The following is a 22,535-nucleotide window of genomic DNA, read 5'->3' as shown; positions in this document are numbered from 1 at the left end:
TATTAATTTTATCGGCCTGTAATCAACATGTATCGGATTCGATTTTGAGTGGCCAAAAATTTGGATTTCAAACAGATCCAGTAGCTATTAGCCTATTTGTGCTAAACGTTTTTCTTTATATCCTTAAGACAGTCTCGAAAAAAATCCTATTGAAGAATCTATATTATGTTGCTGGAGCATTTTTAGTTTGTTGGGGCATATCCGTATCATAACTTTTCATAATACTTAGTCTTAGTTTTTTTAGGTCAGTGACAACTCAACTATGAATTTATGCTGCATGGTTGCATACACACAGAATAAATTATATAAATTACATCGGTTTTTCAAAGCCTCTAGTGTTGAAATGAAGCCTCAACTATCAAAATAAATGTTACTGCTGCGAAAAGTTGTTCGTTTCAATTCTGAAACTGTGTCGATGCTGCACGGTGATTATATATATATGAAGTATGTATGTACACACACACACACACACACACACAAACACACACACACACACACACAAACAAACAAACATATGGAGGGAGAGAAAGCTAAACCGCAAAATATACCTGACTTATGATCCAACTTTATTCTAGTAGAACCCGAGCCAAAGTTCGCGCGCAGGGACAAAGACTTAAGCTTTATCAACGTCGTTTGGGGCCTTCCGGTTGATTGAGAGTAATGCTGACAGTCTACGTCCCGCTACGGATTCTCCGCCTCCCCGTTTCTACCTACTTCCGCTCAGCCTGGCAGTAGCGGAAGTCAAAGGTCGAATACTTTTCGCGAAATTTAATAAAGTTCGAGCGGCAATAAAAATTACAGATGGTTTCTCGTGAGATAGAAGTGGGTCGGTAAAGTCCACGGGCTGTTTTCAAAAGATAAGGCTTATTACTGAAAGCCTAGAAAAGGAAAGAAGAAAAATGGAATTTACGAAAATAAAATTTCTCTCATTTCTCTTGCCTTCAGGTGAATGGTATCTTCATGTATCAATAACGTTTTGTCAAGGGAAAGGAATCTTCTTATTTGTATTTCAGGGAAGCTCGAAGCCTATTTTTTTTTTAAAAAAAAAATCTCACTGATGCTGAGGTGTAGCCGTATAGCTATGAAGCCTAAATTTAAAAAGTTTACGCATGCTTCTTATAACCATAGATTATGAAATTTCTTATGGAAGACATAAAATCCACAACAAATAGCAAACCCAGGTATCGACTATAAAACAAATTTCTTCATTTAAAATTGTAAAATACTTATATGTCTGTAATACAGCCTCTATATCTCCAAAATTATTGAGATCGTTGTTTCTTCCCACATTTTTAAATGAAAATCTCGAGATTGAAACACAGGACTGTGACACATCAGAAAATGTCCTGTTCGAAGACTAAAAATGTAGCAAAAAGTGTGTAAATGTTTTGTTGGCCGCTATACTGGAAGTACTCGTAACACAGTTAACTTTATTGGACGATATTTCTCTGTTTCGATACAATTCTCACTGGTAATCCATTATCTACTGATAAAGATAAATGAAACCAGACAGTTTACATAACACCTATCGTCACACATGCAAACAATTACACACACATGTGCGTGAGTGACGAACTTCAATATTGACTTAATTATAAAAAGCTCTTTGCTTAATTTGTTAAATCAATGGGAGGCATATAATCAATCGTATTCTTTCTAACCGACCATATGGCAGCCTATTTCAATAAATCTATTTCAAGCAGAGTCTTAAGAGTTTCACGAATGATTGCAAAAATGATGACAACATTCGAATTCTAAAATCCCTAGCTCTCGTCTGGACAAGAATGGTATGAAGCTTAAAAACTTTACGCAGCACACGACAATTTTCAAACTTGACGATTGTTTTAAAGAAACACACGTGTACATTATGTATTGGATAACTAAAAAAGTACGAAGCAAGTAGAAATTTTGAAATTTTAAATGCATTCTCAAGTCCGACAGTTTTAGTGACAAAATAACGCCTTGTAATTTCTGAGCTTAGTGTCATATTGGGCTGCTTAATATTATTAATATTTGACTCAAAGTTCATAAAAACGTTTATTTTCTATCCTGCTTAGAGTCATAGTTATGTCGTAGAGAAGATGAAATGAATCTAAATTTTAAATGTGGAAAAAGGATCTCGTCGTGTTCCACTCGAAGCAAAGCCGACACTGTACAAATCACTGGCGCTGATAGCGAATGACTAATGGAGCCATTAGCGTGATGCACCACAAGATATTAATTTTAATAATCCCTTTCCATGCAACAGCGATAAGAGACGGGAACATACATCGTATAGAATATTAAAATTAATTTCTTACCATCCACCTCAACGAAACAGATGATAAATTTGCCTAACACTGAACTTGTGTATAATATGCATACATTGTTTGTTGGTGCCATCTAGACAGCGGGAGCATAAACAATGTAATCCAACTATGTAGTTATAACACCATTAAGCCTTGTTTCCATGATATGAAAAAATCAATATGCTGACCAAGGCAGACATTTATTTTATTTCAAAACATAAACTAAACGTAACGTTTCAACCTTCTAGCAAGGTTTTCTTCAGACTCTGTACCAAGTACAAATGTAACAAGGTACAAAACAGGACGATATATATACATAAAAATTACTCCCCTCCAGACTATTATAAAGTTGTTCTGGAACATTCTAGCAGGTGGCTTTCCCGTGTGAACTGTACTTTCACCTGAAAGGCTAAACATTTTATTTCATCTGGACTGTGGTTGGACTCTTTATCTCACGCTCATTCTCCTTCATTCTTCTCTCCTTTTTCCTCTCTTGTCCTTTCCACTCTTTCTAACACCTTATTTCATTCTTTGTTTATCTTCAGTCCCCCATTCCAGTTGATTGTGTCTGTGATAAAGAGTCCAACCACATTCCAGATGAAATAAAATGTTTAGCCTTTCAGGTGAAAGTACAGTTCACAAGGGAAAGCCACCTGCTAGAATGTTCCAGAACAACTTTATAATAGTCTGGAGGGGAGTAATTTTTATGTATATATATCGTCTTGTTTTGTACCTTGTTACATTTGTACTTGTTACAGAGTCTGAAGAAAACCTTGCTAGAAGGTTCAAACGTTACGTTTAGTTTATGTTTTATAATAAAATAAATTTCTGCCTTGGTCAGCATATTGAGTTTTTCAAACTATGTAGTGTAATGGAAACGCTGAAGCCATTACATCATAAGGTACGTAGCCAGTATGATAGTGTATGTATGCGTGTGTAAGTGGTGAATAGGGGCGTTGAGCGATAAACAGTGGTTAAGTCAATTTCTGAAAACAAGAAAGTTGAAAAGAGAAGCATAATGGTTCAAACGTCATTTCGAGTGTTAGTCATTTGTTCGTTATTTTTGTTTTATCATTGCATCCCTCTGCTTTAAGAGACGTATACCTCATAAAAGTTGATATAAAAGTGTATGAGTGAGATTTTAGTGAAAATGAACATGGTGTGAGAATATCAACAATGTATGGCCACGTTCAGGTTTAAGTCCTATACATGTTTCGAAAGATAATAAACATAATTTTCAATTACTTCTGAAGAATTTCTACTGATATATTAATTTTACTGATGACCCAGCATCGTGAGAACAATTCGAGAGTTACTTTAAGGTAAGAAGTAGGGCACTCACCAGTGAAAACTTGCTTGGCAAGCCTTCGTCCTCAACAGGTAATTGCACCACGGAATTTAGTTTTTGGTTTTATAATTTCGACTGAAAGTGAAAATAATTTAGATTTGATACACCTTGAGTTGTTTCAAAATACAGAGATGACGGCTCGGTTAACTTTCGATCTTTTTTTTTGGGATTAAAATCTCTGGAGACGAATTAGAATTTTCCCATCTACTGGCAGATGATGCACAATATTCAATGTAACCATTTTGGACGAAGGTTGATGAAAGAGATTATGGATTATTGGATTTTGTCCATGCAGTCCAATAATTTGAGCAGGTAATCGATGGAAAAATCTCGTTTCAGAAATAATAATTCCATGGATAATTACACAACTGGCTGATGGTAAAATATACTTTATCGAGGAAATGAAATTGATGAAAGTTCGACTTGACCTTTCTTCAAGTCTTGAAGATATTACCTTCTGTTAACCAGAGCAAACTAAAAACTTAACATTGCCTGACAGGTATGGAAACAAAATTCGTTAAGAAACGAAAATAAAGCTTGTACGATCGGTGTTTTTTATATTAAGTACCGAACAAGATGGCAGATGATCTTCGGTAAGGTATTCACTATTTATGACATTCTACAACGTTCAACATGAAGTGGCACACGTTCCTTGCTCAACAAAAACTTGGAGAGAAATTGCTGCTACGTATATGTCCTGACTGTTCCTGGGCAGGACGATACAAGAACTCTAAATATAGTGGCATGCAAACTAAAAAAAAGTGAAAAGATGATAGATCTAAGAGTTCAGAGTGAAATTTAATTTCTGAATGGAAGAATGAAAAGAACCTCACTGACGGAGACAAATTGATTCAGAATTTCAAACAAGCAAGCAAGAAATGAATCTGTCGACTTTTTAGAGTTCCTTTTGCAATCGCTCCTGGGAATAACACATCAGTTTAGCTGGTCTTTTAAGCTTAGATATCACTTTTCAACAGAACAACCACAGGATAGCATGACACATATCCTAGATTACATAATAATGTGCACGTACACACATAACTCGTATACTTGATTGGTGTACGTAGAAGTTCTCGAGCAGAGATCAGCCTGAAAAAAAGAAGAAAACGCAATACCTATAGACTTACCTGTGGAAGCCGCTGATTGGTTGGGAACTGTCTGGGAGATATTCTGTAAGCGGAGCGAAGTACCCTCCATATTCAGGCATGGGGAGCGGGTGAGGCTGTGGAATGTCAAATTTGTCTATTTCGGAGCGCTGCTGTTGTACACGCAGGACTCCGTAGTTATCTTCCGCTGCTGGTAGCTGAAACAAATGAAGTCACATAATGTGAGAAGCAGATTGATTACAAACGTACATCCATGCAAATAGTTTATTAATGTGTGTATTTTGAATTCTACAATTTTGATAGTAGTGTCTTGCTTGATTGAAATTAAAATTGTAGGCGATTTACACCCGCCACATTATACAAGACCAAATAAAATCAACACGCGTCTCTGAGAACTACAATATCCTTACCCATGTTAAGAGCTAAGGCTGTATGGACGAAACACACAAACCTACTGTTGTTACCGAGGCTGAAACGTTACAGAATGGGTGATTAGCACAGCATGTAAAGACGTCAGCGGTCCCGAGTTCGAATCCCTGCCTAGGCATGAGTGTACATAGTGAGTGAACCTTTATCAATTTCATCATATTATCGCCCATCATCATCGTTGAGAGTGGCCAAAAGTGACAGAAAAGCGACGCGAAATATAAAAAATTAAATCAAATTTTACTGATGGTTTAATGTTAGGGCAACGTGAATATAATGAATGAAGATTAACCTGTTTTACATTTATCGGAGATACAAAAATTATTCCATACATTTATAAGCGCTGAAAAAAACTTTGAGCTGAATATAAATATGATATTAAGGCACACTTTGCACATAACACTATTACTTTATTAATAATTAGGATTATGCGTGGTGCAGAACATTTAAGATATCGAGGCCACGTGATAACCTAAGTTGTTCCTAGGTAAAGAGGGCAGAAAGGAACAAAAAATTACAGACTATAAAAACGGGGTCACAATTGATGAGAAATTCCGGAGCTGTCGTATTTGCATCTTTAAGCGCCGCTTTTCTGCCACTTTTGGCTAATGGCGACCATGAGGATGAGTGATGATTAGACGAAATTGATGAAGGAGCAATCACAAATAGCGCCCATGTTCAGGCTGAGACTCGAACCCGGAAACTTCAGCGGCGAGATCGAAAGTCGACTACTTTCGGTCGCCGAGCGGGCAAAATTCCAATGTAAAGAACGCTACGTGGTGCATATTTTCTTACAAATGACAAATTAAATTAACCGTAAACATGGCGGCTGTGTGCATCCTAACGTCACATGAAACCCACCTATTGAGCAGGGAAATTGAAATATGCTCGGTCATTATTTAGCGATTTATAACTCAATTTTATGTGTTCTTTTATTCCACACAAATAGGTAACGACTTCATGCATATCTCGCGGAATTTATAATGTAACACACGGAAACAATAGCGGGGAAACATTATGTTGCATCACATTTTGCTTTTTAACAATTGACAAGCATGTGCAAGTTAATGAGTTTGATTGACTGATTGATTGAGTTTGTGTTTTAGGTCCACTTTGTGCACAGATAGGCTAATTGGGACTGGACCTGCTGTTTAAAGTGGGATCTGAACGGGTATAGAATCCAGGAACCCTTGATTACAAGGCGACGACGCTACCACTACGCCATCGGGGAGGCCCATATGTCCAAGGTAATGCAGATCTGATCAACCCTTTGTAATCATAGAAGAGTGCTTTGCACGAATGTGTGGACTGAAGAGCGAGCGGCGGCACTGGAGCGTTGTAAGATGGGCAATAAGGATGGAGCGACGCAGGAGGCTTTGTCGGTCGCGTTCATGTAGTAACAGACGGGAAACTTCCGCTCGCTGGGCTCCACAAGTGCAAATCGAGTTGCTTAGACCCGAGTTCATGCAAACAGCAGGAAGTAGGGCGGGGTGCGTGTAGAGGGGGAGAGAGAAGTGGGTGGGTCTTCTTGAAGAATGCTGACAACTTCGCCTCTTAACCTCTCATTCAGGAATAGTCATCACCATTTTTTCCCCAACTTTTAAAGCGTAAAATAACTTACTTCGAGTTTTCCACCGTGCTTGAAAAGCAAAGAGGATTTAAGATTTGTACTTTACGAGGTACAGACATGCATCAAGGATCACGAAAGCGATTTCGAAGATAAGAGGTTGAATGGAATCGGAATTCTGGCGGCCTTTCAGCTTTGGGTAAGAAAAGGGGGGGACCCAAATACATTCTTGCTTGCGTTTCAATGAGCTGCATACATTGTGCTACAGATGCACAAGATACATGGTGCTGAGACATATTAATGAGGCAGAATAAACATTCTGGGGAATAAATTCAGTTATGACTATAAAGAGAAAATAACAATATTCTTAAAGTATTGAGAGGCATTAGAATGCCAACGATGATACAACAATATTTATAAACGAAATCGATTTTCTGGACAAAAGGGAATTGTATGCATCGTTTTGGAACAAATAATCCCGTACGTACAACATAAATGGTTTGAGATTAAATGTATCATTTGGAACACCTATCAATTGTATCCGAAACGATGCTTACAAATCACTAGAACTTCTAATGAGATAAACAGAACGGAACCTAAAACGTTAACAGGCTGGTTGAACTTCATTTTAATATACAGATGTGATACAGATACATATGTGTAGTATGGTCACCTTCTGGTTTGGTGGTCGACTTTCGATTTCGACACTAAAGTTCCCGGGTCCGAATCCCAGTCAGGGCACGGACATTATTTGTCAGTATCCCATCTTCAGTTTCATTATCATAATCATCATCATTAATCATCCATACAAATACCTTCCCAATGTAATAAACACAACGATTGGGAAAAAATTACAATACATTTCTTCATTACTTATATTTAAAAATACAAAGGTCATCGTATCAAGAAGAGAAGATGTTATAATAAGATATAAGTAACAGAATTGAACATGGTGTCTTTTATATGCGCGCGCGCATGTGTGCAAGGCGTGAAGTTTCTATTTCGTTGGAATACTACGTCATTGGAACTTGGCCTATCTCCTTTTGAGTTGGGGCTATGGGATTAACTAAGTGGCTGCACACTCCGCCTTCTCAGGGTTCTATTGCAATTTACTATCCAGGCTTATTAAAATCCAATTACTACTTTCATTACAGAGAATAACACAATTCTTTAGTTTGTGCAGCATCATTGGCATCGGTTGAAATAATTAATCTTCTCGCATGCCTTCTCATCGCTCGAGCGTGTGCGCGCGCATGCGTGCTGGTGCTATATCGAACACCTGTTGATCCACGGATATCGTCGATAACACTCAACTCGATCTGGACCCTTTTAGAGGAGTCCATCCAAGTTACGTCGTCAATCGGAAATCTCCTGAAACTCAGAAATAGACCTGGGTTCCGATTCAGATATGCGAAGAAAAGTGAATCAGTGAAAAACGCTGAAAGAGAGTAATTTGTGGACAATGCCATAGTCTTATAAGTTGTCCTGGTTTGGATTGAGTTGTGAAATAAGCAGTTTTGCAATAATTGTGACTCTAATTAAGTATGAATTCAATAAAAACTTGCTACTCTATTCTGTAGTCGTTAAAACATGTTATTTCTCAATATTTGAAATAGCGGTGCGTCTTCGCCTTGTAATCAAAGGGTGCTGGGTTCGATACCCGGTGATGCTACATAGTGGTTCGGATCTTACTTTAAACTAAATATCCAGTCCCGGTTAGCCTTTCTGAGCATAAAGTGGGCTTAAAAAAGACAACTCAAACAATAGCGGTGCGATCTGAGACGCTAGTTGCCGAAGCTGCACAATCTGCAAGGATTTAGAAGTTAATTTTTAGGTACTCCTAATTAGAATAAATTAAAATATATACATACATGAAGAAAGGTACAAATAAGGTACATGAAAGGCTCAAACATCCCTTTACAAGCTGGTACACTTAAATTGAATTACCAGTTTTCCAGCTACGCCTGTTTTAAATCTGATGAGATTTGGGCAACTCTCTCCTTCAATCAACTAAACTTCGCGATTATTTTAATCAGACATGCTGTAATAATTATAACAGATCGTCAATGACGAGACATGTGGGCGGATGCACTATGCTCTTAAACCTAACAAAACCGTTGTAAGTTTGAGTGTATGTGCAGCATTGGTACACCAGACCAAAGCCTGAGAAAAGTGTGATGGGAATCATCGAATTTATCGAAACTATCATTCCCTGGACCGTCTGCATGGCATGGATATTGATTTATAGAGTATATTAATTTAAAATTTATATTAAAAACAACAGAGACAACTGAAAATTACTATCTCTGATGAATCAACAGTCCGATGTGGACGACACATGCAGCATTCGAAAGATAAAACAATCCTTCGGATTCCACTTTAAACTGTAGGTCCAGTCCGAATTTTCACATAATGATTTCTCTTCAGTTCATATTAAATAATACTAAAACTCAATAATAATATACATAATAACAAACAGTACTATGTGGCAGGCATTAAAAAAAGGAGTACGAGAGCAGAAAAATATTAGAAAAACTATTTTTATAAGGTCGTTAATGGGCTGTTTGATAATCAAAATTTTGTCCTGTCTGTCAAAGTTCGTTTTGAGTCTACTTTATGCTCAAATAGGCAAATTGGGACTGGACCTACAGTTTAAAGTGGAATCCGAACCAATGTGCAATGTGCATCCACTGGAGATTGAGCACGGGACCCCTTGATTACAACTTTACAACGTTGGAACTACGCAATCGGGGAGTCCCCCTCCTTTTCCATGTGAGATATAACCATGGGACGTGATCATAAGTGGTCAAGGCTTAAATTTTTGCAATGCCAATGAAATACTTTTTATCTTCAGTTTAAAGAATACTAGGTACATCTAAAGATGACTGTATCATTGTATTTTATGTTTAATTACTCCTGTATTTACATACGACGTTTTCCTTCAAGAGACGGTACTTTTGGATAGGAGAACGTTTCGGAACAATATTTACGTCTTTTCGATGCTACTAGAAAGCGTAGAGAAACAAACATTCATCGCCCAAATGCACACAATGCTCGTTTTGAAGAGTAGCACTGGAGTTCTCATGGTCATGTCACCATATTCCAAAAAGTGGAAAAGTGTGTGGGTTCAAGTAAAATGTTCTTTATCACCCACACTTAGTAATTAGACTTTTTTACGGTGGACGGGAGGAGTATGTTTAGGGACAAGAATACGGTGAACATATCGTTTTTCGTGCTTCATTATGAAAAAAACCTGCTGTTTGAGGTTTTAAGTCCACTTTATGCACAGAAAGGCTAATCGGGACGGGACCTACAGTTTAAAGTGATATCCGAACCACTATGTGTCTCCACCGGGTATCGAACACGGAACTTCTTCATTACACTTGCTGATTTAAATACGGTCCACTTCCACTACCATCTCATCGGGAAAGTCGTGAAAAACTACTGTTGCAGGACGAGCAACAACCTGATTCGAGCTTCCAACGATCGTACCCATCTCTACAAAGTTGCATCTTGTCGGCTGAAAACAACATACCCCAAAAAATTGTAATTCGCTGAAAGACTAAGATGTATGCTACCTGGAAGATCCGATATGTATGTAAAAGCGAAAGTCCTTAACCATTTTTATCAGCTACCTAAACGAGAGTGCGACTTCGACAGGGCTTTCCGAGATGAAATATGTCCCTTAAATCGACACATAGGGTGAATTACGACTAATAAATTTTAGAGAACTTCCGCCGTGGGTGAAATATGGTGCAACTATTAGGAGTTACAGTTCGTCGTATAAAATATCATAGCAGTAACCGCATCATACACTCCACGTAAGAAGAAAAGAGGAAGGAACTGTGATATATGTACAGCCATGGACACTACTGAATTGTAACAATGACATTGAAAGTTAATTGAATTGCTCTAAGGCAGGAGTGTCCGTGACTGTACTTTGAGCCTATCAATGATGTGGTACAATTAGTACTGATAACTGCAATTCATATGCCTACGTAGCTAACGACTTTTGTGCATTACATGTAGAGCATGTGTGTGTTGCTTAGGGTATTATTACAATATGTTTCCTAGTTCAAGGTATTTATAAATGAAGCATTGCTCTCTCATTCGATTACTCAAATACACCAAGAGAACATACCAGAGTTTGATGTGCATCCCCTGTGAAGCACGCTGATAATCTTGTTCCACAATTCATGGTCTGGCTCAGGACCGCAGTTTGTACATTAAAGATATATAATAAAAATCGACGAATAACAAAATACTAAATAACGCTCAGTTTCCAAACTTCAAATGATTGAACGCCAGTGACATTGATTTTTAATCCCGGCCTGGACGTGGGTGTTCTTTGTGAGTGTTCCTTCGTCACTTCGCGATTAGCCCAGAGTGGCAAAAAAGAGAAGTAAAATAAACCAAACGAAACCAATCTATCGAAATCATTTAAGCATTTCAGCGCAAGTAATCTAATCCATTCCGCAAATAAGTGGAAATGCAAGATATCAACCTCACCCAGCATGTTTATCGAGACGGTGTGGATGCGGTGCATGGCGCATATAATTGCCAAAGTATTTTAAGATCCAGACACAAACAATGGCATGCGGCACGAATGGGAGAGAAAAGGTGAGTTTACAGGATTCTTGTTGGGAAACCGGATGGTAGGAGACCTGAAGGGAGGCCAAGACGAAGATGGAGGGATAACATTGAGATGGACATAAAACAATCGGTAAGGATGGAAAATATTGGATTGATCTTGCCCAGCATAGGGACAGATGAAGGCTGGTGTTGCTGCAGCCATAAATCTTCGGGTTTAAGAAGGCTAGAGAGTTAGTTAGTTCGTTAGACAAAAATAAGTGTGGATGTCAGAGGCCTAAATTGGGTGCAGCCAAATGTTTAAAATATGGAGTGTGGAGGCCTGTCAGCGCGGACGATGACATATGCAACCATTTCCGAAAAGAAAATACACCGAATACACCATGACTACTATCAATGGACTTAAGTTAAAACAGCTTTGGGGATTTAATAATCCTTTAATACTTTTAATATTGTTCGCCATTTCTATTTTGAAAATCTACATACAGATGGAATTATTAAAGGCCATAAACCTATAAAATAACTTACTGTCCCCGAGGATCACTGTTTATAGTCTGGAAGTTTCCCATAAATTATAATTGGAGTTGCAAACTGTAATTAGTTTTGTGGAAAACGTTTATGCATGGTTGAACTGCACCCATTATGTATTCTATTAAAGCGACTTAGTTTAAATTGCCGCCGGGACGAAGACGCTAATTCTAGCGTTTCCAAACAACTTACCTCCGCCTCAGCCGGTGGGGTGGAATAGTCGTCGTCGGAAATCATCGGAGGTCCACTTGCTGTTCGGGTCTTTTCCGTACGAGGAGGAGCAAATCCTGCTCCTGCCAACGCTCGGAGCGCCGAATCTGATTTAGAGGTCCTGTAAAAGAAAATTAATTGGAGAAAATATTGCAATACCACCATACGGGGATGATAAAAAAGTGCTAGAAATAACAACATTATTATATTAAAAACAAAGGAATTGGCGGAATATTGAGGATATTTGGATGATTATCATCCACAAAAGTCATATCCTTACAGAGGTTTCAAAAGTACTTTATTCCACCTCTGCCAATGTGAAATAGGAAGCTAGTACACACATTATCATTTGTTCTTTTCACTAGATATTATAATTAAATCAATAATAAAATCATGTTAAATCTATGTGTTAACTGATATGTTATAGGCCTCCCAGATGGCGTAGTGGTATCGTAATCAAGATTACGGAGTTCTATACCCGGTTGAGGCACATAGTGGTTCAGATCACACTTTAAACTGTGTATCCAGTCCCGATTAGCATATTTGTGCATAACGTGGACTTAATTCAAAAACTGAAACCCACACTGATAACGTTATGATGATGATGGTGGCACATGCAAACTCGCCGTGTGCCAGGGTAAATATGGATTTAAACTTTTGTGCACCATTTAATGTATAACACTTCGGCTGTTGCAATTCGATTCAATAACTAACAGTCAAATGCCAGAATGTAAAAGTTAACTGCCACTTTAAGGACATCACAGAAAAAGAAAGTGCTTAATCCACTCTGAATTAATTTAAAACAAATAACTGATAGATGTGGGGACTGGGGAGACCCTACCTGGAATCTGTAATAAAACTTTTTGTGAAGGTTCCCTCATGCACTGTCTGTCGTTCTCAATGACGCGATTGAGCCAGATAGGAGACACAAAATTACCAAAATACAATAAAATGTATTATAAATTGCTTGGTCAAAAATGTACATGAAACTATTAAAAATACATATGTCATGTTCCTACATAAAAAGATCGAAACAAGATACACATTTTCCATCATGCTGTACACATTCTTCCTGGGCTATTTACAATACAATATCCAACGCATGCTAAATAATTAAATCGCATCAATGGTGTTCCACTCTTTCAACACTCAAAAACTGATGGTTTGATTCATTCATGAGCTATATATAGATATAATGCATTTCATGCCGCCTGAACATACTTGAAACTAACGCTAACGCTACATTATGTATTTGTTGAACAAAACACTTGGGCCAACAGAGCTGATAAAGATATCAATTATATTTCACATCACATAGCAAACAGAAGGCGTAAACTTTACATTGGACAATAGGGACAAAATACACTAAAGCTTAACGCCCATTGAGATGCGGATAACCGCGGCGGCGTTTCCGGCGTCTCTGTGGGCGATAACCTTTAAGATAACCAGCAGACTTCTGGCACGGAAATTCCCGCTACGGTTCAGCGCGTTTCCTTGTAGTGGGCGTTACACCATTTGATTTAAAAAGAAGCAGACAACAGAAGTTATGTTGCCGCGTTTCTCCGCGTTACAGTGGGTGTTAAGGTTAAAAATAATATCCTAATTTCGAAAACTATCTCTTATTCCCCTTCCTTGCCCTAGGTCTGGGCACCCATTACATAAATATTACACACTCAGGGCCGGTTCTATAAACGTCACTAATTTGAGATCAGATTTGACCTACGATCCGGGAATGAATTAAGTTCAAGCTTCTATCACGTTGCATAAAGCTGTCGATCTTAGATCAAATCCTGATCTTGGGTCAAAGAAATACGTTTTGAAACGTGGCAAATCCAGACATGTCGCTAGTGTGCCTGTGATGTTGCCAATTGTCCAACACTGAACAGCAAACATTTTAAAGTCGGTTTCGGGAAATGCATGTATTTAATATTTGAATAAGGAATAAATCTGAGGTGCTGGACGTAGTAAATATTCGCACATGTTGGAAATTTAGTAAAAATCACGTAAATTAGATAACAAACGGACATTTATTGCTTGTGCGAGTTCCACGTGGATGATTTGTCATTGACAACGAAAGCAACTATCGGTTCTCGGTTGCAAAGGCGAGAAAATATGCTTGCATAAATAGATTTTTTAAAAAAAATATGTATTTCTCTTTAATGCTAAAAAGAGATATAACAACTTACTTATACTCGGATTTGGAGCTATTGTTCATGTGAAGAGATGTTTATTATATTTATTTTGTGATTACACGATAACGTGTTACAGGTGGACCATTTGTTCTTGCACTTAAATAAATAACCTATGTTGCGAAATGCAAAATGTGTTTGCGTTTTCCAGAATGGAATGAAATATTGAAACAACAATGGCGTTTGTCCTCTCGGATGTAAATTATGCCCAAAACAAATAATATTCGAAATAAAATTAGATATGTGTTATTTATATATCAGGAGGAGAGAAAGCTTTACCAACTAAAATGCCACGTGCTCGGTTCATAAAGCAGTAAATATATACACTACAGCCAAAGTTACATGCTCTGTTCCATTCTGCGGACAAAATTCAATTGCAATGACACCTGGCTGGATGCAGTAAAGCGAAATGGTAATATTTTTATACCCCGTCTTTATACCAACGCAAGTTTTACAATGATATGAACAAGAAAACGTAAGCCGGTCATATTTTGTTTGTATCAACACTTGATTGTTCTCAAGTTACCTTTCTCTGATCGTGAAATCAAACAATGTTACAATATGTTATTGCAGTCATTTAAGGCAAATTTCAAGAAAAAATACATGGTATTTGAAACAGTAAATAGCAATGACACACGATACATGGAAAGAAAGAAAAATGGAAGAAATATTTATCATTGTTCACCTCGATGTGCACGCTTCTTCTTTATTATTAGGGAAACAGGATTTTATGAATTGATTCTCCCGTCTTGCCGCCTACGTTCACTTGCAATACATTTTACAAGAAAACATTCGTTAGTACAGCTATGTTACAACAGCTGAACTACGATCAATGCCTGCTGATCGGAGAAAAATCGCGGGTGAACTTTGACCGCAGATCGCAGACTTAATCTTAGTTCAACTTTTATACAACACAAAATCAGTGTTTTGCGTGACCGCAGTACAATTTTACTGGCTAATCGAGGATCAACTGCTTTATACAATCGGGCGTCAATGGAGTATTTCGCATATAATGCCCGGTAAGGGGATCGAAAGAATAATAAAGAAGTCGATCATTCAAAACGATCCGCTACCTTTCTGGAATGAATATTTTAATTTTTTCCCCCACTTTTGGTTAACTGTAATCAAAAAGAGCGAAAACTTACGATGTAATGAAGAAAAAGATACAAGAAGTAATTACTGCGGTGCGAAATAACTAACAACAATAAGCAATGGGTGAATAAAGACGTATTTATTTCATTAGTCTTCAACCGCGTACGATGAGCCCTGTTTTATATCCTACTCAGAGACCACTGTGGAAACGAACATTGTAGGCGGATTTGTAAAGAATTCACTGAAGTGGAACATAATGCACTACTAATTAAATAAGTGAACAAATAATAAAGAAAGAGGTCTTTATGAAGGTATCTTAATTTAATTTCTCCTTCACAATACTGATTTACTAACTGATACATGACCCAGACTATTTCATTCCGCGATTCATTCTGAAGCATTTGTAAGAACACAACAGCTCTTAGTCACATAATGGAACGAGCAATACTAGGCAACGAGAAACAATTCCTTTAAATCGAAACTCCACAAAGCAGCCATTCATACTCAGCAATACACCTGCTCAATTTTCACAACCCTGCATTTGCACCTTCTTCAGTTCTCCTTAACAAGATAATTAGTTGAACAGAGGATTTTCATTTCTTTCTTCGAAACAAAAGAAATGGAAACACACCTGTTAAAACAAAAGAAAAATATTTCCCCCTCTTTCGCGTTACAGCTGTAGAGGAAAGATTCTTTGTTTAAACATTTTTGGATAATTACCTCGTCCTTCTTTTTACTTAAAAAAATAAGAAAGAGAGAGAGAACCTGCTAACGCCTTCCTTTGCCGAGAAACAAAAAGGTCCTCATTACGTCGTTCTAAGGATTCTTTTCGAGAAGAAATGAAGCAGTAAAAAGCGAGTTCAACACACAGCAGAGCGCCAGAAAACATGCGTAAAAATGTATGTGGGCGTCAAGACGGGAACCTACGAAATCGAGCAATATAAGCAATCTTGCTCTTAATTTCAAAGTCAGATTGTCCCTTCTTCACTTTCTGCATCCTCTTCTGAGCGTTACAGGCTATACTCAGTATAGCAGTATAGCACGGCAATGAAAATAGACGGCTGGGCAGAATTGCGCTGGTGCCACACATGGGAAAAGCAACGCGAGAACGGGACAAAAGTCGTTAGTCGAGCTGCGTTGCCTAGCTCGAGCGTCAGACCGACTTCTCTCCGGGGAACTTTCGAATTTTATTCGATACTGAGCTGTGAATTGAAAGTTCGTTACAGGTCACAGAAATGGAGTCCCTACACGTCGGACTGCTCTTAAACACCCGAACACACGAGGTTGTGCTTCGACGTGGCAACAACGTGAACTTCTGCGACCCTCCAAGCTTAAGACGCACTGCGTCGCGGCAACAGAACTTCTGTTGTCTGCTTCTATTGAAATCAAACGGTGTAACTCCCACTACATGGAAACACGCAGAATTTCGGTGCCAGAAGTCTTCAGGTTATCTTTAGGTTTATCCCACTGAGACGCCGGAAACGCGTATGTTGCCGAGTTCCCTGCGTCTCAGTGGCCGTTAAGTTTAACTTTATGATCATGCGTTTATGCGTTCCATTAGACGACCAACGCGACTTACTTTTCACAATATCCTGTAAAGATTCAACCAAATTACAGGAAGAGCTATTAGAAACATCACGGTTCTTAACATCAACATGAGAGTATCAGACGTACAAACAACGGCAAAGGTAAAGTAGACCCCACGGCGAAGTGGGTTAGAAACCCTCCGTGCTTCAGGGCAGCTTTGATAAGGCACCTGAATTGTCTCGAGCTGAACCAGGAAGTGGACGATCTTTAATCCTCAAGACCATTCTGTAAAACGAATGCCAGAAGAGGTTTGTGTGTGTATTTGCTGGTTTGTGTGTGGATAAGTGGATATGTTCTTGTTTTCTGTTTTTTTTTTTTTTTTTTTGTTATTTAGCGTCGCTGTTCCTCCACTTTTGGGCAATCGCGACGATGAAAATGAGTGAACATACCTATGATAAATAAAACATCATTAAAAAATATCACCAATGACCAGGCCGGTATTCGAAACTGGGACTCCTGGTCTAGGTCAATTTTCACACATAGAAACTTACACTTACACACCTCTTCCTTACATATGTATTTCGTTTTACCTGCTGCACTTCTCTTATGGTGAATACTAGCCCCTCATTTCAGGTTTATCCCATGTTTATAGCTATTGTTTTGTAGTGAATGATAATCCTATTTAGCCTCGTGAATCTTACGCGTGTAGTGTTATTCATAATATAGTCTGCTTGGGTCATCATTTTTAGTGTATTTAATGAAAATTGCATTTTCATTTTGTGTTGAGGCACATTTTCGTCACCCAGATTTTGCATTTGAAAAATGTACGTCAAGTATATGTTAGTCATTGTGAATTCGAGTCGATTAAAACATTTTGCGTTGTTGCGAGATTGTCTTATTAGGATAAAATTTGGACATAATTAATGTAAGTAGAGACAATGCAACTTATATATCAAAATTGCCATGTCCAAATGATCTCCGAAAGTAGTATTTTGCTACATCGCGCTACGACGCCAGGGGTCCCGGGTTCGAATCCTGGCCTGGGCATGAATGTTTGTGAGTGTCCATTCATCAATTTCATCATATCATCACTCATTCATCTTCATCTTAGCAAATTAGCTGATCTGAGCCCCCCCCACCGACACTGCCGTTAGTCCCCTTGACATTAGGTAAAATTATTTTGTATATTTTTTTCAAGTGAAGAGTGAAAATGTAGACAGCAGATATTATTTTGCTCACAACTTTGGTGAAGGTTAAATACATTATTTATCTGTACCTTTGCTGCCACTGTTTTGACCTCCCTTTTAGACAGAAATCTGGGACTTTGACGTCATCATGCAAATTCCCTCCGCATCTGCGTCAAAGGTCAACAGATCCCAAGTTTTGGGAACGAAGGGGAGTTTCATTGCTTCGGACAGGGGTAGAATATACTGTAGGCAGGGCCGTATTAAGGTTTGTGGAGGCCCCTGGGCAAAATGTTTTGTGGGGGCCCACCATTTTTTTATTATTTTTTACTAGGAGCTTTATTAGCTCAATATGTTAACCATCAATTTTCAGCAGTTGAAATGGTAGACCTGATTTTAGAATCAGTAGTCATTCACAATCGAACATATCGCAGATAGGTTTCCAGGGAGAAAAGCGCAGTAAAATAAAGTTACAGCAGTAAAATTCTGCGTGTAAATGTCTATAGTATTTTATGTAGCGTTAACACCGTAACTACAATATATAGTAAATACTAAGGAGGCTCAGACGGAAAGAGGGAACTGAGCAGTAGACTGTACTTACGTACATAATTTTTTAGAAATTGTATTATTTACAATTAAGAGTAAATATGTCACTACATATGCACGCTCCATCTACTGGACAATTAACGACAAGTTCATTGTGGAAATTGTAGTAACTACACTTCTTCAAGAAAATTCCCAAAGGCTTAACACTTATAGTACACACACTTTCTTGCCTTTTTCGCCGAAAATTCGTCTACACTATCATCGAAGTCCAGTTCATGAAGAAGATCATGTTCAATGCTTAATAAACAAAGATTGGATAAGCGATCCTGTCCCATGGCAGCACGAAGCCTGTTTTTCACTAATTTTCATTTTTGATGTTATTAACGAAAGAAAGTTATGTACTTCGTAGGATTATTTATTATCTTAATCGTATCTGAGAATTGATTGTTTCAATAAGTGTGCTATATTTCCACACCACAGCCAAATCAATCCATGGTGTAAAGTATACTGAGCTTCAGATATCTACAAACAGATCGACTGAGAGCTGTGCTACAATTGGATCCAGAAGAGTATAGACATACGACAATATTGAAGTTTTTTTATAATTTTAAAATAAAACTTCTTATGTAATTTTTCACAAACATGGCCAACTCTTTAACTTTTTTTTTTTTTTTTTTTTTGGTGGAGGCCCTTCATAGCTTCCTTTTGGTGGGGGCCCCGGGGCAATTGCCCCAGTTGCCCATAGGTTAATCCGGCCCTGACTGTAGGCACTATGATTGAATATTGTACATTTTTGTGTGATTATAAATATCTGTATCATCAAAAGTAGTATGGATTGTGTAGTAAGGGATGATTTCAATAGCAGTCAATTAACACTTCAAGCGAAGCGAAGTTTTGTATATTTCTAAATTTTATGTAACTTTATGATCCCGTCCCCCGCACATAATTCACCTTCATTTAATACTGTTAAACTTTTGAAAAATGGACTTTGCCCCCCTGGAGATCAATTCTAGCTACGGGCCTGATTGAAGTATAGGTCATGATTGTATCTGGTATATGAACGAGATGTGTTCCTCCTCTCAAACAATACGTGGCTTGTCCCCACCGAACGATGTATGGATCAATGTCACTTATAAATTCATTGTCCGAAAGCAGGCATTAGGCATGAACAGAACAAAAAATACTCCTGAGGAATTACAAATGTTATAAGCCAGTTCATGGCCGGGAGTTATTGACGGTCTTCCCCAACCTATCAGCTTTACATTCCGGGTTCCTACATGAAATATCCATTAAGATCTGGTCTGGCAATTTCTTTTTTAAGTGTCCCTTCATCAATTCAATCTGATTATTATCAATCTTCATAGTTGCGATTAATTATAAAAGTGACATAAAAGCAAAGCAAAGTAAGAACAAATATAAATAATTGCAAAATGGCTACAATGTCAGAACTACATTTGAAAAATAGAATGCGAGCAGAAGATTCATCTTCAAACAGGCATTTGGGGAGAACTGTGTAGACAGACAGCATGCTCCCGAAAGTTACCAATCCACGTGTAGCATGACCTTCGATACTGGAGTTGTGCTTTTCAGGAAAGTTTGCTCGACGCTCCTCAAGCGTCTTATCAAGATAGCCTCGGTGTTCGCAGCATTGCCAACTTATTTTCCGTCGGGAAAATATTTTTCCTCCTATTTAATTTGCCGTTGGCTGTACATGTACAGTCACTTCCAATAAAAATGGGACACATAGATTCTGAAATATTCACGTGACTGCAATGTGTTACGTGTACAGCGATGATCGAACTTCAGTAGCAACGTTTTCAAAAGCAGCTTCGGTGACGGCCGTAACAGACATAACGCAATGCAGTAAAGCGAGTATTTCAAGATCTAGGTGTCTCATTTTTATTTCTGGTGACTGTACCTAAGGCCAGCTACTAAAGCCCATCTGGATAAAGAACAAACTTAGACTTTTCGTTTCCAGATGTAAGAGTTTCCCTAGTACAAAAAGTGGTGTTGGTACACAACTGATGGCACCTTCTGCTGTCAACATGTACTCTTCTCTCGTGCTTCAGGCAGATGCAGAGGATCGGAGACCCATTAGTTTGATAGCCTGCTGCGGCAGTTACGCTTAGCCGCGCCTTGATCTTGTTGGGATGCCATTGCCACCTGTTTTATTGCCAGATTAAGTTTGTCAAAGCAGAATACAAGCCCTCCCATGGCGACTGGACCAACCCGATTTGTTCAATGGTTCATGTGACCCCTTCTGCCTTTCGACGGAAAAGACAAAAATAGAATTTGAAGTTGGTTGTCTGAGGGTAAAGGTGGTCAAAGCATGGTGCTGATCACATCACATCCAAAATGGCCGAGATCGAGAATGTGTGGGACGTTACCTCCTTAAATATGCCTTCATGGTACAGTGCTATATGCACTAGGTAGGCTAATCGGGAGCGGACCTACAGTTTAAAGAAGTGGAATCCGAATCACTACGTGCCTCCACTGCGGATCGAACCCATCGCGGACCTTGTTAGTATGTAGAAATGACGTACTCAACATTCTTCCTGAAAACACCAGCAAGAAAGCGTCCTGTGTGTGCGGCGGTAAGCCTTTTACATCAGAACTATTGAGTTTAAATTTGAAAAGGAGTCCAGGACACTTTTGAAACAACATGTACATTTCCTCACAGTTATGTGAAGCATCTGCTACTGGACTTCGAAAAGCAGCTTGCGAGTCGAAAACTACTTACTTTAGGTGTTTCAAGTGTATCTAAATACAAGCTCAATGAAAATCAATAAGCCATAACCTTGGCAACCGACATGTTAATTTCCCTTTGCCTATTCGTCGATACAGCAAACTACAAGACGGAGAGCAGGTATAAAATACGAAGGTAACTAATATTGCGGAAGCAGTCTCGCCGTGTAAAACCCAATATTTAGAAAGGCAACAATGAGTCCCGTCAATACATGAAATGTCACTTCAATTAGCAGAAACAAATAAAAGCAGCTCTTTAATTACGTGCCGAGACAATATTAAAGGTCAGGAAGTTAATGTTCCACATGCAATACCACTGTGTGGCTTAAGTTTCAAATTTTCAAAGCATCACCAAAAATATTCTTTCCAAGGAACATACTCATGCCGCGCGGTGGTCTAGTAGGTAGGGTGTTTGACTGCCACGCGGGAGACACCAGAGCGCTGCACATCGGCAAGATTCGCTTACTAGGCCCGCCTGGCTGGCGAGTAAGCGGGTAAAACTATAAGCCTGGGGTTTGACCCGTCAAACATCGAAAACCCACGGGTTTAGTCGACGCGCTAGCTACGTTAACGACCGACTGGCTTTAAAGTCGACGGAGCGCGCCCACCAGCTCTAACAATGTGACTGAGACTCCACGTGGAGTAGACGAGCACAATGACAGCTGCGTCCATTGGCTCAAGGACTCCACGTGGATAGACGAGCACAATTACAGCTGCGTCCATTGGCTCAAGGACTCCACGTGGAGTAGACGAGCACAATGACAGCTGCGTCCATTGGCTCAAGGACTCCACGTGGAGTGGACGAGCACAATGACAGCTGCGGCCATTGGCTGAAGGTTGAGTGTGATTGGACGAAAACAACTTGGCCGCTATTTATCCCCACCCACGTTTGTGGCGGCCGTTTTCTTTATTCTTCGACGTTAACGAAGTAAACGCGTGGACTTTAACTGACAGGCCTTGCAAGACCCAGCTCGCTTATCTGCAGCGAACGCTCATTCCGGTTTTGCACAGTCTCCAGCAAAGAGAATGGTCTCCAGATACACGAAGGAGCATGAAATGTTCATCACGTTTAATAATTTGAAATTGCAGCGATTTATCCCGTGGTAGAAAACATTTGTATCATTCGCACACAGTGGCGGCAATTGGGTTCCAAAACTAGGGGGGGGGGGGGCAAGGTGCAAAAAAGTAG

At 38.8% G+C, this 22,535-nt stretch overlaps 1 protein-coding gene across 4 annotated transcripts in view; it reads right to left on the bottom strand.

Moving 5' to 3' along the window:
• Positions 1 to 22,535, bottom strand: part of fry (microtubule binding protein furry) — a 1,034,138-nt gene that overhangs the window by 168,076 nt on the left and 843,527 nt on the right. For all 4 annotated transcript variants that reach the window (XM_083126340.1, XM_083126342.1, XM_083126341.1 and 1 more), the window contains 2 exons: positions 12,046 to 12,184; positions 4,764 to 4,939 (listed from right to left, as the gene is read on the bottom strand). In XM_083126340.1, the coding sequence (XP_082982466.1) occupies positions 4,764 to 4,939; positions 12,046 to 12,184 (315 nt within the window). The remainder of the gene's footprint in view (positions 1 to 4,763; positions 4,940 to 12,045; positions 12,185 to 22,535) is intronic.

This window comes from Lepisma saccharinum, chromosome 8 (genome assembly GCF_977018435.1).
Source record: "Lepisma saccharinum chromosome 8, izLepSacc3.1, whole genome shotgun sequence".
Taxonomy (NCBI): Eukaryota; Metazoa; Arthropoda; class Insecta; order Zygentoma; family Lepismatidae; genus Lepisma; species Lepisma saccharinum.
The sequence above is the reverse complement of the archived record's forward strand: the minus strand, read 5'-3'. Positions and strand labels throughout refer to the sequence as shown.